Here is a 19978-nt window from a genome sequence, read left to right as displayed (position 1 = left end):
GACAGAATTTGAATTTTATTGGTTTCTATGGGCAACACCATTTCTTCACATTGCTCCAGATTTTCTTAAATGACAACTAATGCACATGCAATGCATAGTCTGCAAACGAATGCCCATAAACAGACACTGAAGTACTGTGCTTTCCCCCCATACTTCCATTTAGTATTGTTCGGCTGTCAGGATTTTAAGGTACCATTGAACCCCCCAATTAAATCTTTTTTGACCCACCCCTCCATGAAATCTTTTACTGTAGCTATCTGAAATCTCATTGAGTATACTGTAACATTGCTAAATCTGTTATTATGTTTCATATTCATACACATTCTTATGCCTTATGCCTAGCTGAGACCAAACAACGTGTTGATGCCGGTGTTTCCAGAAAAATTGCCTTAAATGAAAGATTGGCAAATATTATTGCTCAACTTCAAGTAACGGAGGAGGGTAAGCAGCAATACTTTACATTTTGGTCATTCTAAAATGTTTTTCTTTATCAATATTAATGTAAAGAAGATGTTATTGTATTGCAACATGACTAGAATTGTTGACTGCATCAGCAAAATGTATTCCTTATTTTTATTTAAGTGTATGTCACAGGGCCATATTCAATAGAAGTCGGAAACTGCCATCTTGTTGGAAAGACAGCAGTTTTTGACTTATTGAGGTCGAAATGGGTTCCAACCTATTCAGTGTTGGGCCTTTTCTTCAGACAAGTTGGGAAATCCGACTTGTCGGAAGAGTGCCGGAATGCCGAGCCACTTGTATTGTCGGAAGCGGGGCCAAACCTGACAGGTTTTAGCCCAGTTTCCTACAATGTCAATCTGACATTGACACTGTCAGGACCGGGCCAAACCTGTCGGGTTTGGCCTGGCATCGAATAGAGTGCTGTCGGGTCCTTTTCGTCGGAAAGGACCCGACAGCTATTGAATACAGCCCTTAGGGTGGCAGTGGGGCAATTTTCAGTCAGAGCTCACCAATCACTCTTATTGGTGGATAGCACTGACTTGTCACCATCAGAGTGGCAGCAGTGGCAGAAGGTCCACCATTTAGTGTTGACTTCCTGCACAGCCAATCCTAATCTACAGGAAGTCTCCAGACAGAATGGAACAGAAGACGAGGATATGTAATCTATTTTGGTCGGCATTTTATCGCCACCAGAGATTTTAGTAGGGACTAGGATGTCTACATTGCATAAACACCAATTCATTTTTCATCTGCATTTCAGAGCAGGAATGAGCGATAAGCAGCCCTGCTTATTGCTCACCCCTGTTCTACAAATATGGGGTTAGTTTGCCTTTTTACAGTCACTAGAAAACTAGGATCAACAATGTTAGACACTAGAGTTTGTAGCTGTGCATGGTACAGTCACCAGAGTTGTGCAGGTCTGCATTGTGTATTGCCCTTCTGGACAGAATCAGCACTGTACAAAGGTCATTAATATGCAATGTATTTTCTATAGTGACAACTTGAATGATGTATGAATTGAGTATCAGATAATATCTATATTATATTTTTTTAGTGGTTAGTAGAATGTCCTGTGTATTGAATAGAGGTCTGTAGAAGGCCTTGTGTACTGTATGGAGGTCTGTAGAGAGCTTTCTATTTTTATTAGAGATTTGCACGGACCCCCATGTTTTGGTTATAATTCATCATGTTTTGGTTTTAGCAAAACCACCCACAAGTATTTTGGTTTGGATTTGGTTTTTGGCTCGGCTAAAAAAAATTGATAATCATTGATAAAAATCAATAAAATCAGCTAAAATCATGTAATTTTTGCAATCTAAAACCCCAAATTTGGATTTAAAATCCAAATCCTGAACCCCAGGAAGATCCGAACAATGACTCGGTTCATAGCAGATCTCCCTGGGAGATCCGGAACAGGTTTTGGTTCGAATCCATAAAATTTGTGTGGATTCTGGTTTCTCTCGAACCGCACATCTCTAATTCTTATGTAGAGGTCAATAGAATTATCTAATTATTGTGTATCATACATATCAGTGAGCAGGGACAGCCTGGGGCCTCTTTCATCATCCATGTGCGCATGTGCCGACACTCAAAATGGGGGCGTGCCGTGAGTCAGAGTGCGTGGACTCGCAGCACGCCCCCATATTGCTTAGCAACGGGGCACTATGGGCGGGCGGAGGCGGCAGCAGGGTACAAACCAGAGAGCCAGGAGCTCCCGGCTCTCTGTGGACCGGACCTGCCCATCGGCCCTTCCTGCATTTGCCAGAAGTGCCAGATGGGCATACCGGCCCTGTCAGTGAGAGAATACTAACTAAACTAGGATAATGAATGGAGAAGTAGCTGTTCATCAGATACGTTTTTATGTTACTAGAATGTTCTTTGTATTGTATAAAGGTCAGAACAATGCTCTTTGTATAGTATATCTGTCACTAAATGATAGATCAATATTGTGCAGAGTTCTATAGAATAGGGTTAACTTTGAATACTGTTACCATGGAGCTCTGTTGTCTTCAATCTCTAGCTTATTTGAAATATAATACCTTCTCACATCAAAACATTCTGCTCAAAGAAATGTACTGTTATGTAACAAGAAAATCACCTCACCAGACTACGGTAGCGTCTAGATTCTCTTCGTGCAGAGGACCTTTCCCATAACCCCCTGGGTCCATGTCACAATCTATTTGGAATAGAAAAGTGTGGCGAGCGAAGCGGAGCGGAGCGAGACACTGTGCCCGATGCGTGGCGAGCGTCCAATGCTGCATAGAAAAAAAAAAATACCCCAAACGGACGGAGAACGAAGAAAACATTTAGGAGCTGTAAGGGCGGAAGTTCTCTCCTGCCCACTCGTTTTGTCACGTCCAGGTCCTTTGCACGAAGGCAACATAGACACAACCACCAGACTACATGTAATGGTGTTCCTGCCCTGACTCTATAATTAGATCAGAGAACTACAGTATGTTCATCATTTGTCATCAGTAGTGTTACGACTGAGCTACAGAAATATATTTTGACACCAAATTACTAGATACAGTAAGAGAAAATTTCTGAAAGATAATATCCAGCATATGTTGTTAACATTTTTAATCTATATTTATATCAGTAAAATACAGCCATTTCTTTTAGGTTAAAGTCTGAAGAAAATAATTTAAAAAAGCAAACTATTTTATAAAACGTATGTAGTAGTGAGAAGGAAAATGTTGAAAATAAGGGATTAAAACTAAAATTACTTGTATCACGTAATTATTCTCGCACATTGACAGAGCTAATCCTCCCTTTTTTTTCTGATATGCAATTACAATCCCAATGGGGTTCCATCTATAAATATATTTGACTCAATAAACAATTTACTTCTTATGTGGAATTTTTACTCTAGATTTATATATGCATTCAGATATAATGCCATCTGCTGGTGGCTCAGTTTAATTGCATTGTCTGTTCTCAGTTATAATTTTGACACAAATCTGACACAGGAATGATACAATATACAGTATCTCTATTAGCTGTCTCTTTCTTTCAATTGTAATCTTGTGGATACTCTCTTCCGCTGATCTTGTTAAATTAGTAGACTTAAGGTGCATACACAATTAGCGCAAATTTTTTCCCTCCTGAGCGATATAGTTTACTATATTGTCGAGTGTGTATGCAGCCGACAACGAGCAATGCGCGGCCCAACAGATTTTTAACCCTTGGTTTCAGCTGTGCATGAACCCATCATCCAAAGCTGCATGCTCCGGTCGGCCGTGATATGACGTCACTGTGCGATATCGCTAGTGATATCGCATAGTGTGTATGACGGGCAGCCCGGCCCGGGAGTGGAAACACTAGGCGATGTCACTCAACGAACACATCGCCTAGTGTGTACCCACCTTTACATATTTCTTCAATGAACTTATCTGATGCACCACTACGTCTATGTTTACTATCCTAGTTTGGTTAGTATTCAGTCACTGATACTGTATGTACTGTACAGTTTGAGATCTGACTAGACTTCATCTGATCAGTCACTAAAGCATATTCTTTTCTTGGATGAGTATGTATATTCTAGGCAATAATCAATGGCAATGACTTGCGCTTAAAACTAAAAACATAAAGATTATTATACCAGACACTGATGACAAGCAGGGGGGGAAGAAATAATAATTCCTTTAAACCTTTCTTCTGGCACTTATGCACTAATGCTTTATATAGTGTGGATGTCCCATATAAGACATATCAAAATAGCAATAATAGTGTAATAATGTAACACACAATTAAACAGTCAAATGCCCCATTTAAAAAAATATATATATTATTTGGATTCAGGGTATGTTCCGACCCCTTTGTTGTTATGCTTACATATACAGTAGGTGGAATTGTATGTGCATGGAAAAGATGCAGAGGGTTGATGGAATTCAGATGTTTTTCATTAGGAACTCTCTTCCAATATGCTCATAGGATAAAATGAAAAAAGCAGAGCAGAGTCTCAAAGGAGAGATAATAAAGTTGGGAGGCTCCGGATCCTCCTTCCTTATGTCCTTTGAAAGTCTGGTCCTTGGTTAGCCTGTTGCCTAGTTCCTGGGTGGGGTAGTCTTTAAAAGCTGACGCGTTCCAAGACATGGGCTCTTTACCAAGGCATCTTGTACTTTATATACTGTACGCTCTCTTCATTGATCCTGTTAAATGAGTAGGCATGCATATCTCTGTAATAAACTCATCTAATGAACCTATCCTAGTTTGGTTAATATTCAGTCACTGATATGTATGATATCTGAATTGATTTTGCCTGATCAATAACTCAAGCGTATACTGAATAGGTATAAAATAAATCTTTTACTGTACTGATAGAGTCAGTTTTCTACCTTTTAACACAAGCTATTTACTAATACCTTCAAGCTGTAATGGCCGCTAAACCACGTGCACGTGCTACGCACTCCGTACGCTATTTGCGTACAAAGACCTCGCACGTGGTACGCAAGTTACGTACACACGCTGCGCTGAGTGTACGGAATACACACAGCGAGCGTACACACAGATAATAACCTTTTAAACCTTAAACACAGAGTATGATTATACTGTAAGTCTTAGTATTGAGATACTGTAATGATATACCACTGGTTAACCTGGATATTTAAGCAAGCTGTTTGAGTGATTGAGATACTCAGAAACCCTTTGTACTAGCTAGAGAAACACAGACACCTTGCTGAGGTTCCAACACCTTTACTAACGAGATTTAGCTATGTAAAAAAGGAAAAATACAGTTAACAGCTTATACACTACAGCACTAACATAAAACACCTAAACAGAATACTAGACATAAATATACAATAGCATCTTAATCCTAAACAATAACAGTGAGAGAGAGAGAGTATGGCAAATACAGACAGAGAATAAGGTGGTCACAGAGAAACTTACACACGTGGGAATGATCGCTGCGCAGTCCTGGATATCCAGCTCTCAGTTAATCAGTGATGAAAACCTTGTGGAGAGTAGTGAGAGAGCTGGCCCAGGCTGGCTGCCTTATATACACAAAGTACAGTATACTACAAAGGGCCCTACAATCTTATTGTTCAGTGGACACAGAAACCTGTCTTCGCATCATAACAAAAGGTCATAGGTTAGTTTGAGCAGGTGGGTTGTGACTATTCCAAACTGCTCAAGTGGGAGGAATCCTCAGGACTCACACCACATGTGTAATAAAACAGCAAATACTTTTAAAGTCCATAATCTACTTTTACATATAACTATACGCTGGAGCGACCGATCTCTTCCTAACCAACACCGGAATGTTTCTAATAAAATACTCTTCGGTTAGGTACCAGACACCACTGCTCAGACCCTGTCTGACCCTTCGTATCATGCAAAGAGGAATTCCCTTGTCCATGAACCAGTTACACTAAACATACTTACAGATATTATAAAAGGGAATATTGCCTACAAAACACATTATATTTGTTAAATATGTAGCGATCGAGTCGCTCGCTAGTCGCACACAAACACCGCCGTAAATACACATCTCGGTGCGCAGGCGACGCCGGAGCGTCCCCTACGCAACCTGGGGGGATGCGTACGCACGGGGGAGTCCGTGCACGAGCAGCGGGTACGTACATTGGGGTTAGTACAAGGCAATGGTCAATCATGATATTTTTCGACTTTGACAGTACCCTCATATATAATTGTGGAATTGGGATTGCCATGCCATTTGATCAAATTTTGAAACAAGGCAGACTAAAACCCCTGACGAGCGTTTCGCTGATATACATTTTCCAGGAAATTCAAGATAAGCACCGCTTCAGCTGCTATTGAACTACATATCCTACAGCATGCCAAGCCACAGTGTTAGTATGCCCTGATAGCAAAACTGTGGAAGGGCATGCTGAGATGTGTAGTCTTACAGCAGCTGGAAAGCTGAAAAGCTGCGTATTACCCACTCCTGCTATAGTGGTAACTCCATTGGGATAACTCCATCATTTTGAAAAGTATATAATACAGCTTGGCTATGTTTTTTTCACTTATTTTTAACACTGTCATGCTTGATATCATAATTTTTAGATCAGTTTCATTAGTTTAGCCATTTTAAATAAAGAATTGTCCTCAGACCTTTTCCTAAAAGAAATTGATATGTTTAATGAAAAAAAAACCCTAAAAAATTACTTGTATATTAACTGTTGTATTATTTTCATGAAGTTTCTCTGTTCCACAACATTTGTGTCAATATTCATATATAAAAGTTGTGTCCCTCTACTGTAAACTGAATAGACTTGAATAGAAGCACAAGTCTTTCTACACCTATTGAAATAAAAATGGAGATCAAACTAAATGTGTTAGCCTATATACCAGTTCTGGTATTTATACTATTTTATTTAATGTACTTAAAACAGATAACACAAGAAAGCGCCTAGAAATGTCAAAACTTACAGCAGAGAAAGCTCTAAACATCAGTGCCACGGTATCCGAGGTTACTAATCCAATGTCAGAAAACGCAAACATGTGGGCAGAAAACTTAAGTAATTCGGATTTTGATGCCTCTGCTTATAACTCTGTTGTAAACTCAGCTGGAGAAACAGGTAAGACGTTATCTGTCAACACATCTAATATACAGTATGCGAACACTATGGGGGAGATTCAAATGTTTGAAAAGTCGATTGGGTGTCTGTTTTTTCCTGTCTATTAGATAGGAAAAAACAGACTCCCAACTGACTTTTCAAACATTTGAATATCCCCCTCTGTATTGTAAATTTCTTCAGAAATGTGTTATATGCATACAAAAAACAAAAGAAAAATTATGAACATATTTATTATAATAGGACAACTGCATGTTTTAGTTGAATAGTAATACAGTGGGAAGTTTAATATTAATGCATTACCTGGTGTTTCATTAAGTAGAACACCTGTAAAATCATGAACTGATTACTCTGTTGGGTGTTGCTAGAATATGGCAGTTTTAGCAATTGACAGACTATTGGGGAGAATCAATCATTTCCACTGGAACATATTATCTGGGATGGAAACATTGCTCGTTTCAGTGAAAGGCAACTCACACCTAATTAATTTCCTGCATACAATTCAATTCTCAAACTCCCCAAAGGAACTTGTTGGCTATAAAGGAACTGTACAGTGGGGGTAATTCCAAGTTGATCGCAGCAGGAATTTAGTTAGCAATTGGGCAAAACCATGTGCACTGCAGGGGAGGCAGATTTAACATGTGCAGAGAGAGTTAGATTTGGATGGGGTGTGTTCAATCTGCAATCTAATTTGCAGTGTAAAAATAAAGCCAGTATTTACCCTGCACAGAAATAAAATAACCCACCCAAATCTAACTCTCTCTGCACGTTAAATCTGCCTCCCCTGCACTGCACATGGTTTTGCCCAATTGCTAACTAAATTCCTGCTGCGATCAACTTGGAATTACCTCCAGTATACGGAAGAGTAAGTTACAATTTTGTCCGTTGATTTTTATTCTCTGGTGTTTCATATATTTATATAGTATAACTGTAATATATTAAAAAAAACTTATAAAAAAAAAACCTGGTCAATATTTTAAACATTTTAAAGGTGCAGTACAGGCTATGACACACACGTATAGTAGTTTAGCTAGTATTAATGTCATAAAAAGATGTGTGCAATTATTTTGATGAACATATAATGTAGTGATGCTCAGAAAAGTACATTTACTGTATCTGTTTCACTCAATGAGTGTGGTATATTTTGGATACCGATTACCAGGGCCCAGGCCAGCCATGTAGGAGATGGAATGCCCCCATTCTAACACATGCCACTGCAAAGCATAGTATTTTATGTCAAAGATTTAACAATGGGTGTGGCTACACCTCCATATTTGGTCACTCCTCCTCTAGCACCAGGCCCAACATACTGTTTACTGTATCTCAGCAGTTCTGGACATGATAAGAATGTTGACTAAATGTTCCTGGTCGTTTACCTGGTACAATGGGTCCGGTGGCACATATAATGTCTTCCGGGTCCGGCGTTCAGCTGATAATTAAATTCAGTGGATAGAGCGGCACTTCTGATAGTGGGTATGACTAACCCCTAACCCTCCCGTTAGTGATTAACCCTTAACTCCCCTCTCGTAGCCTAAGCCAAACCTACCCTCATGTAGCCTAACCCTCCACTGATGCACTGATGATCCATACAGAATGTCAGCATTTTATACTGTATGTCAAGATTGTGAACATGTTGACACACTACATATGCCAACATGTTCAATGTTGACATTTTAACAATGTCTATACCATAACTGTTGACATTGTGATATTGACATTATGAATCAACATTTTTTAATGTTAATAATATTTCAGATCTTTTTTAATTAATTTGTACCTTCAAGCACAGTATAAAAGGCAGAGGTATACTGTGCATTATACAGTTTACATATTTGTGGAGAAAGAAGCACAGTGACTAATTCTAGTTGTACTGTACATTACCATTAGCCATGTTTACCAAGATAATATTCATGTATGGGTTTCATACTGTACAATAATTTTGGTATTTCTATAGTTATTATCGAAGTTAATCATTTTAATGAATCATTAAATTGTAAAGGGCCAACATTTTAGGCAGTCCCGGACAAATGTAAATATATAATAGCCTGCATTATAGAGCTTATACTCGTGAGAGGAGGCATATAGTACACAATAGTTCCGCCTGTGAATGTACCCCACCTCCCACTAGAGTGTATGCTGTATAATGTGCCACTGCTGTGAGGTGCGCAATGTAGTGATATGACACAAGGTAAGCCATCATGGAGGAATGCTGTGGGATGTTCCCCAGTAATAGATATGACTAGGTGGACCCTGCAGGCAGCACTGTGGGGGATTTACAGTAGATGCTGTGTTTTTTGTACCACATACTTTAGCCCACACTCATCCAGCAGTTAGACGTAGTCATCTGATTACACCGACATATCATGTAACTAATTTTCCAGTTGGGATGGCTGTATTAGTGAGTTATTGGGACCACATTGTGGCATAATGTGAACTCGGGGCACTGTGTGGCATGATGTGAATTTGGGACACTACATTACAGCATAACATTTCATGGGGTATTATAATACCCCAGGAAATGTACCATAATATGAAATGGGGGTACAGTATGACAAAATGTGAACTGGGGGCACTATAATGTGGCATAATATGAACTGGAATCTCTGTATGGAATAATGTGAACACAGGTCACTGTAATGTGGCATAACATGAGCTACACTGTCATAATATAAACTAGGGAACTGTGTGGCATAATAATTGGGGGCACTACAATGTGGCATAATGTGAACTGGAGTCACTACACTGTAGCATTGTGTGGCATAATGTAAACTGGGGCACAGTGTGACGTAATATGAACTGGGGGACCTGTAATGTGGCATAATATGAACTGGGAGCATGGTGTGGCATACATACTTGAACCTTAATTCCTCCTTGTGTCCCATTACAGTGAAGAACCTAACGGAAGTTATGCCCTTGCTCCTGAATAAACTGCATACTGTTGAACACAAGTTTCCTTCAAACAACATCTCATCCAGCATTCACCGCATCCGTGAGCTCATTGCACAGACGAGGAGTATAGCTAGTAAGGTAGGAGGGTGATCAGAAGTATTCATGAATATTGAGTTCATAATATGCATCGGATTCAGTATGATATCCCGGCTGATGAATGCCGTTGGTCAGAATACTGATGCTGGCATTTCGATAGTGTAAATCCCAGATAGACTGTTTCTTCCTTTCCCATTACGCAGCCCAACCCTAACCTCCCCTTTAGTGCCTAAACCCTAATCTCCCCCTGGTGGCCAAACCCTACACCTCTCCAAAGCCTAACCTTAATCCACCCGGGTGGTGCCTAAACCTAACATAACACAACGCTATACCTATGGTCGGGATTTCTGTGTTGTTCTCCTGATCCTGTTGGAATTCCGGCGTCAACATTCTGATGGCTGTCGGGATTCTGGCGTCGGTATTTCACCTGCCGGGATCCTGACTGCCGGCATCTTGGCCGCATTCCTAATCATCTAGTATGTATTCTTTTCCTTATGTTATTCATTTTCATAATAATCCTGAGTTAACATTCGCTCTTTTCCCATATACTGCTGCTAGACATTCCATGTGTATCTAAGCCCACTGGGTTTTTTTGCAGCTTCTGATGAAAGCATGGAAATTTCTCACATTTTTCATATAACTTCTTTCTTTCCTTCACATACCTTTATTTTTCACTACAATAATTCTGAAATGTATTCTTCCTTCTTTTCTTCTCTTATCCTTGTCCTTTATATTCTTCTTGTCTCATCCACATTTATGAACTTTCCGCCGCACCTTTTCCTACTGTACCTTTGTTTGTTCCTAGATACTCCTGCAGGGGCAAGCAGAAGATTTTTATATGGGGGGCTGAAAACGTGTGTCTTTCACCAGTGAGTGATAATTTGTACAGTGTTATAAATAGCAGTTTCTAACACTGTACAATACAGTAAGTCTGTTCTAGATAGAGTTTTGCCTGACTATGCCATGATTGTCTCATCAAACATGACTCTTATCACTCACCAACCACTTATCAACATTATCTTAATGATATGGCAAAAACCTATTGCTGTCGACTCACAGGTAATACTTTGATACAGTACATCAACAGCAACACTTTCATATGCATGTGAAGGCAGGCAATTAATACTTGTGTATTTTTACTGTATTTTTACATAACAGCTGTAACATGATGCTGTGTTGATTTATTATATTCTTACAAATGTATTATGAGAGTGATTTGACAAGGGGCGCATCAAAACTGTAGAGATGAGCGCCTGAAATTTTTCGGGTTTTGTGTTTTGGTTTTGGGTTCGGTTCCGCGGCCGTGTTTTGGGTTCGAACGCGTTTTGGCAAAACCTCACCGAATTTTTTTTGTCGGATTCGGGTGTGTTTTGGATTCGGGTGTTTTTTTCAAAAAACACTAAAAAACAGCTTAAATCATAGAATTTGGGGGTCATTTTGATCCCAAAGTATTATTAACCTCAAAAACCATAATTTACACTCATTTTCAGTCTATTCTGAATACCTCACACCTCACAATATTATTTTTAGTCCTAAAATTTGCACCGAGGTCGCTGTGTGAGTAAGATAAGCGACCCTAGTGGCCGACACAAACACCGGGCCCATCTAGGAGTGGCACTGCAGTGTCACGCAGGATGTCCCTTCCAAAAAACCCTCCCCAAACAGCACATGACGCAAAGAAAAAAAGAGGCGCAATGAGGTAGCTGTGTGAGTAAGATTAGCGACCCTAGTGGCCGACACAAACACCGGGCCCATCTAGGAGTGGCACTGCAGTGTCACGCAGGATGGCCCTTCCAAAAAACCCTCCCCAAACAGCACATGACGCAAAGAAAAAAAGAGGCGCAATGAGGTAGCTGACTGTGTGAGTAAGATTAGCGACCCTAGTGGCCGACACAAACACCGGGCACATCTAGGAGTGGCACTGCAGTGTCACGCAGGATGTCCCTTCCAAAAAACCCTCCCCAAACAGCACATGACGCAAAGAAAAAAAGAGGCGCAATGAGGTAGCTGTGTGAGTAAGATTAGCGACCCTAGTGGCCGACACAAACACCGGGCCCATCTAGGAGTGGCACTGCAGTGTCACGCAGGGTGTCCCTTCCAAAAAACCCACCCCAATCAGCACATGATGCAAAGAAAAAGAAAAGAAAAAAGAGGTGCAAGATGGAATTATCCTTGGGCCCTCCCACCCACCCTTATGTTGTATAAACAAAACAGGACATGCACACTTTAACCAACCCATCATTTCAGTGACAGGGTCTGCCACACGACTGTGACTGATATGACGGGTTGGTTTGGACCCCCCCCCAAAAAAGAAGCAATTAATCTCTCCTTGCACAAACTGGCTCTACAGAGGCAAGATGTCCACCTCATCTTCACCCTCCGATATATCACCGTGTACATCCCCCTCCTCACAGATTATCAATTCGTCCCCACTGGAATCCACCATCTCAGCTCCCTGTGTACTTTGTGGAGGCAATTGCTGCTGGTCAATGTCTCCGCGGAGGAATTGATTATAATTCATTTTAATGAACATCATCTTCTCCACATTTTCTGGATGTAACCTCGTACGCCGATTGCTGACAAGGTGAGCGGCGGCACTAAACACTCTTTCGGAGTACACACTTGTGGGAGGGCAACTTAGGTAGAATAAAGCCAGTTTGTGCAAGGGCCTCCAAATTGCCTCTTTTTCCTGCCAGTATAAGTACGGACTGTGTGACGTGCCTACTTGGATGCGGTCACTCATATAATCCTCCACCATTCTATCAATGTTGAGAGAATCATATGCAGTGACAGTAGACGACATGTCCGTAATCGTTGTCAGGTCCTTCAGTCCGGACCAGATGTCAGCATCAGCAGTCGCTCCAGACTGCCCTGCATCACCGCCAGCGGGTGGGCTCGGAATTCTGAGCCTTTTCCTCGCACCCCCAGTTGCGGGAGAATGTGAAGGAGGAGATGTTGACAGGTCGCGTTCCGCTTGACTTGACAATTTTGTCACCAGCAGGTCTTTCAACCCCAGCAGACCTGTGTCTGCCGGAAAGAGAGATCCAAGGTAGGCTTTAAATCTAGGATCGAGCACGGTGGCCAAAATGTAGTGCTCTGATTTCAACAGATTGACCACCCGTGAATCCTTGTTAAGCGAATTAAGGGCTGCATCCACAAGTCCCACATGCCTAGCGGAATCGCTCCGTGTTAGCTCCTCCTTCAATGCCTCCAGCTTCTTCTGCAAAAGCCTGATGAGGGGAATGACCTGACTCAGGCTGGCAGTGTCTGAACTGACTTCACGTGTGGCAAGTTCAAAGGGCATCAGAACCTTGCACAACGTTGAAATCATTCTCCACTGCACTTGAGACAGGTGCATTCCACCTACTATATCGTGCTCAATTGTATAGGCTTGAATGGCCTTTTGCTGCTCCTCCAACCTCTGAAGCATATAGAGGGTTGAATTCCACCTCGTTACCACTTCTTGCTTCAGATGATGGCAGGGCAGGTTCAGTAGTTTTTGGTGGTGCTCCAGTTTTCTGTACGTGGTGCCTGTACGCCGAAAGTGTCCCGCAATTCTTCTGGCCACCGACAGCATCTCTTGCACGGCCCTGTCGTTTTTTAAAAAATTCTGCACCACCAAATTCAAGGTATGTGCAAAACATGGGACGTGCTGGAATTGGCCCAGATTTAATGCACACACAATATTGCTGGCGTTGTCCGATGCCACAAATCCACAGGAGAGTCCAATTGGGGTAAGCCATTCCGCGATGATCTTCCTCAGTTGCCGTAAGAGGTTTTCAGCTGTGTGCGTATTCTGGAAAGCGGTGATACAAAGCGTAGCCTGCCTAGGAAAGAGTTGGCGTTTGCGAGATGCTGCTACTGGTGCCGCCGCTGCTGTTCTTGCGGCGGGAGTCCATACATCTACCCAGTGGGCTGTCACAGTCATATAGTCCTGACCCTGCCCTGCTCCACTTGTCCACATGTCCGTGGTTAAGTGGACATTGGGTACAGCTGCATTTTTTAGGACACTGGTGACTCTTTTTCTGAGGTCTGTGTACATTTTCGGTATCGCCTGCCTAGAGAAATGGAACCTAGATGGTATTTGGTACCGGGGACACAGTACCTCCAACAAGTCTCTAGTTGGCTCTGCAGTAATGATGGATACCGGAACCACGTTTCTCACCACCCAGGATGCCAAGGCCTCAGTTATCCGCTTTGCAGTAGGATGACTGCTGTGATATTTCATCTTCCTCGCAAAGGACTGTTGAACAGTCAATTGCTTACTGGAAGTAGTACAAGTGGGCTTACGACTTCCCCTCTGGGATGACCATCGACTCCCAGCGGCAACAACAGCAGCGCCAGCAGCAGTAGGCGTTACACGCAAGGATGCATCGGAGGAATCCCAGGCAGGAGAGGACTCGTCAGACTTGCCAGTGACATGGCCTGCAGGACTATTGGCATTCCTGGGGAAGGAGGAAATTGACACTGAGGGAGTTGGTGGGGTGGTTTGCGTGAGCTTGGTTACAAGAGGAAGGGATTTACTGGTCAGTGGACTGCTTCCGCTGTCACCCAAAGTTTTTGAACTTGTCACTGACTTATTATGAATGCGCTGCAGGTGACGTATAAGGGAGGATGTTCCGAGGTGGTTAACGTCCTTACCCCTACTTATTACAGCTTGACAAAGGGAACACACGGCTTGACACCTGTTGTCCGCATTTGTGGTGAAATACCTCCACACCGAAGAGCTGATTTTTTTGGTATTTTCACCTGGCATGTCAACGGCCATATTCCTCCCACGGACAACAGGTGTCTCCCCGGGTGCCTGACTTAAACAAACCACCTCACCATCAGAATCCTCCTGGTCAATTTCCTCCCCAGCGCCAGCAACACCCATATCCTCCTCATCCTGGTGTACTTCAACACTGACATCTTCAATCTGACTATCAGGAACTGGACTGCGGGTGCTCCTTCCAGCACTTGCAGGGGGCATGCAAATAGTGGAAGGCGCATGCTCTTCACGTCCAGTGTTGGGAAGGTCAGGCATCGCAAACGACACAATTGGACTCTCCTTGTGGATTTGGGATTTCAAAGAACGCACAGTTCTTTGCGGTGCTTTTGCCAGCTTGAGTCTTTTCAGTTTTCTAGCGAGAGGCTGAGTGCTTCCATCCTCATGTGAAGCTGAACCACTAGCCATGAACATAGGCCAGGGCCTCAGCCGTTCCTTGCCACTCCGTGTGGTAAATGGCATATTGGCAAGTTTACGCTTCTCCTCCGACAATTTTATTTTAGGTTTTGGAGTCCTTTTTTTTCTGATATTTGGTGTTTTGGATTTGACATGCTCTGTACTATGACATTGGGCATCGGCCTTGGCAGACGACGTTGCTGGCATTTCATCGTCTCGGCCATGACTAGTGGCAGCAGCTTCAGCACGAGGTGGAAGTGGATCTTGATCTTTCCCTAATTTTGGAACCTCAACTTTTTTGTTCTCCATATTTTATAGGCAGAACTAAAAGGCACCTCAGGTAAACAATGGAGATGGATGGATTGGATACTAGTATACAATTATGGACGGACTGCCACGGTTAGGTGGTATAAAAAAACCACGGTTAGGTGGTATATATTATAATAATAATACAATTATGGATGGACGGACTGCCTGCCGACTGCCGACACAGAGGTAGCCACAGCCGTGAACTACCGCACTGTACACTGGTTGATAAAGAGATAGTAGTATACTCGTAACAATTAGGATGACACTATGACGGTATAAAGAATGAAAAAAAAACCACGGTTAGGTGGTAGGTATATAATAATAAATAATACAATTCTGGTCGGACGGACTGCCTGCCGTGTGCCGACACAGAGGTAGCCACAGCCGTGAACTACCGCACTGTACACTGGTTGATAAAGAGATAGTAGTATACTCGTAACAATTAGGATGACACTATGACGGTATAAAGAATGAAAAAAAAAACCACGGTTAGGTGGTAGGTATATAATAATAAATAATACAATTCTGGTCGGACGGACTGCCTGCCGTGTGCCGACACAGAGGTAGCCACAGCCGTGAACTACCGCACTGTACACTGGTTGATAAAGAGATAGTAGTATACTCGTAACAATTAGGATGACACTATGACGGTATAAAGAATGAAAAAAAAACCACGGTTAGGTGGTAGGTATATAATAATAAATAATACAATTCTGGTCGGACGGACTGCCTGCCGTGTGCCGACACAGAGGTAGCCACAGCCGTGAACTACCGCACTGTACACTGGTTGATAAAGAGATAGTAGTATACTCGTAACAATTAGGATGACACTATGACGGTATAAAGAATGAAAAAAAAACCACGGTTAGGTGGTAGGTATATAATAATAAATAATACAATTCTGGTCGGACGGACTGCCTGCCGTGTGCCGACACAGAGGTAGCCACAGCCGTGAACTACCGCACTGTACACTGGTTGATAAAGAGATAGTAGTATACTCGTAACAATTAGGATGACACTATGACGGTATAAAGAATGAAAAAAAAACCACGGTTAGGTGGTAGGTATATAATAATAAATAATACAATTCTGGTCGGACGGACTGCCTGCCGTGTGCCGACACAGAGGTAGCCACAGCCGTGAACTACCGCACTGTACACTGGTTGATAAAGAGATAGTAGTATACTCGTAACAATTAGGATGACACTATGACGGTATAGAGAATGAAAAAAAAAACCACGGTTAGGTGGTAGGTATATAATAATAAATAATACAATTCTGGTCGGACGGACTGCCTGCCGTGTGCCGACACAGAGGTAGCCACAGCCGTGAACTACCGCACTGTACACTGGTTGATAAAGAGATAGTAGTATACTCGTAACAATTAGGATGACACTATGACGGTATAAAGAATGAAAAAAAAAACCACGGTTAGGTGGTAGGTATATAATAATAAATAATACAATTCTGGTCGGACGGACTGCCTGCCGTGTGCCGACACAGAGGTAGCCACAGCCGTGAACTACCGCACTGTACACTGGTTGATAAAGAGATAGTAGTATACTCGTAACAATTAGGATGACACTATGACGGTATAAAGAATGAAAAAAAAACCACGGTTAGGTGGTAGGTATATAATAATAAATAATACAATTCTGGTCGGACGGACTGCCTGCCGTGTGCCGACACAGAGGTAGCCACAGCCGTGAACTACCGCACTGTACACTGGTTGATAAAGAGATAGTAGTATACTCGTAACAATTAGGATGACACTGTGACGGTATAAAGAATGAAAAAAAAACCACGGTTAGGTGGTAGGTATATAATAATAAATAATACAATTCTGGTCGGACGGACTGCCTGCCGTGTGCCGACACAGAGGTAGCCACAGCCGTGAACTACCGCACTGTACTGTGTCTGCTGCTAATATAGACTGGTTGATATTTAAAGAGATATTAGTAGTATACAACAATACTATACTGGTGGTCAGGCACTGGTCACCACTCCTGCAGCAAAAGTGTGCACTGTTAATTAATATAATTGTACTCCTGGCTCCTGCTAACAACCTGCAGTGCTCCCCAGTCTCCCCCACAATTAATTATAAGCTTTTAATTTATACATTGATGACTGTGCAGCACACTGGGCTGAGCTGAGTGCACACAGACTGAGTCACACTGTGTGACTGACTGTGCTGTGTATCGTTTTTTTTTTCAGGCAGAGAACGGATATAGCAGAGAGAAGTGAACGGATATATTATATTAAATAAAAGTTAACTAGCAACTGCACTGGTCACTGACTGTGGTAAACTAACTCTGTCTGCGACTCTGCACAATCTCTCTCTCTCTATCTAATCTATCTCTATTCTAATGGAGAGGACGCCAGACACGTCCTCTCCCTATCAATCTCAATGCACGAGTGAAAATGGCGGCGACGCGCGGCTCCTTATATAGAATCCGAGTCTCGCGATAGAATCCGAGCCTCGCGAGAATCCGACAGCGTCATGATGACGTTCGGGCGCGCTCGGGTTAACCGAGCAAGGCGGGAAGATCCGAGTCGCTCGGACCCGTGAAAAAAAACATGAAGTTCGGGCGGGTTCGGATTCCGAGGAACCGAACCCGCTCATCTCTAATCAAAAGAGGAGGAGACCCATGTGCAGTCTTCATCCAGGCCCCCTCCTATCTAGCTGGCAGAGCAATAGACTCTGGGTATTAGGAGAACCTAGCGCTGTCCCATAGTCTAGTGCGATATCCGGGAAAATGGTGCGGCGGTCATTTTCCCTTTGATTTTCCTACTGAGCTACTGCTGCTGATGCGGGACTCCGGAGGGAAGGTATTGATAAATGGGTGCGGGGGTGTGTGCAATGCGGGCCCCTAGGGGCCTGTGTTCACCACGCACACTGAACCCATTATATATATATATATATATATACACCAGTGGATTTGGCACTCAAAATGCTTATGTGTATCTTCACATGCTTTCAAATAATAACAATGTATTCATATTAATTAAATTTGTGATATAACCGGGGTAATTGATTATCCCTGTCAGAGCTACAGTAGAAAACCCCATCCCAGATGCTTAACCCTTTTGAATTCCTTCAAATTGGCCATTTTTTACACTCCTTACCTTCACTATCTGTTCTCCGAGCTCCTACCCCTTTTAAGAGTCTGTGTAACCATAGCCCCTTGTCTAAGAGCTTGATTTCTCAGCTTTATGCCCTCCTTCAATTCTTTCTCTGGCACAGGGCACCAAAAAGTTTAGTTACGGCTCTGTTGCCGCTAGTCCTTTAGCATGAGGAGGAGGACAAAACACAATTATTCCATAAATAGTATGTTTTTATCTGCTATGTCCTTTTACAACCAGTTGTTCTGTGTTTTAACCTCCAGGTTCAAGTATCAATGAAGTTTGGAGGCAAATCTGCAGTCAATGTGAATCTGAAAACAAATCTATCTGATCTAAAGGCTTACTCATCCATCAGCTTGTACATTAATCCAGATGCACATCAACAACAGCCGCAAGACAGATTCATCATGTACTTGGGACATAAAAATGTAAAGGATTATTCTGAACACACCTATTGTTTTGATTTCTTTATAAAACAGTCTTAATTTTAAGCTCCAAGGTTCAGTCTACACTTTTGGTGCCTTTCTCTATCCCCACCAAGATCGATAGGGGTCAATCAGATCTGATTGCTGCTGTGCGTTTTCGCACAGCGGGCGATCAGATCCGAACTGCGCATGCTTTTGAGCCACAATACACAGGTGCGTCAGACGACTACAATGGGCAACGGTGGTCAGCGAAGGGATGGTGCGAAGGATCAATTTGCACGGTGATTGACAGGAAGAGGCCGTTTGTGAGTGGCAACTGACCGTTTTCAGGGAGTGTCCAGAAAAACACAGGCAGGCTCAAGTGTTTTCAGGGAGGGTGTCTGACATCAGCTTCGGCCCCGATCAGCAGGATTCAATCGCACTGGAATAGTAAGTCCTGGGCTGCGCAGAGACTGCACAAACTGATTTTGAGCAGCTCTGCTACACATAGGAACACACATTTGCACAGCGACAATACACTCCCCCTGTAGGCAGCGACTATCTGATCGCAGGCAGCAAAAACGCAGCCCAGCGATCAGATCTGAATTAAGTCCCATGTTTGTTCCCTGGACACATTTTCTCTAGTATTGAGTGTAGGAAAAAGGGAAAGCGCTTTGTCTTCAGTTGTCAGTTGTTCAGCTTCAGTTGTCTTTTAGCAACACAATATCTTGGAAACAAAACTCTGGTGAATGATGTCACATAATTGCATTTTACTTTCTCACAGCAATTAGCAAGTTGCTACTGTAAATCTAATAATGGGATTATTTGAGGATGCCCTATAAAATACATACAATTAAGTATCTACAGTATGTTTGCTATTGTAAATCTAATAATGGGGTTATTTTAGGATGCCCTATAAAATACATACAATTAAGTATCTATGTTTGCTTTTAAGATTTATACATTAAAAGATTATAACAGCTTGTATTTTA

General features: G+C 42.3%; 1 protein-coding gene across 1 annotated transcript in view; it reads left to right on the top strand.

Annotated features, from left to right (window-relative positions):
• The window catches only part of LAMA4 (laminin subunit alpha 4), a 222287-nt gene that overhangs the window by 100942 nt on the left and 101367 nt on the right, over window positions 1–19978 (top strand). Inside the window, exons 18-21 of the mRNA XM_063917152.1 lie at window positions 343–441; window positions 6819–7004; window positions 9889–10028; window positions 18846–19010. Of these exons, the coding sequence (XP_063773222.1) occupies window positions 343–441; window positions 6819–7004; window positions 9889–10028; window positions 18846–19010 (590 nt within the window). The remainder of the gene's footprint in view (window positions 1–342; window positions 442–6818; window positions 7005–9888; window positions 10029–18845; window positions 19011–19978) is intronic.

The sequence above is a fragment of the Pseudophryne corroboree genome, chromosome 4, assembly GCF_028390025.1.
Source record: "Pseudophryne corroboree isolate aPseCor3 chromosome 4, aPseCor3.hap2, whole genome shotgun sequence".
Classification (NCBI taxonomy): domain Eukaryota; kingdom Metazoa; phylum Chordata; class Amphibia; order Anura; family Myobatrachidae; genus Pseudophryne; species Pseudophryne corroboree.
The sequence above is the reverse complement of the archived record's forward strand: the minus strand, read 5'-3'. Positions and strand labels throughout refer to the sequence as shown.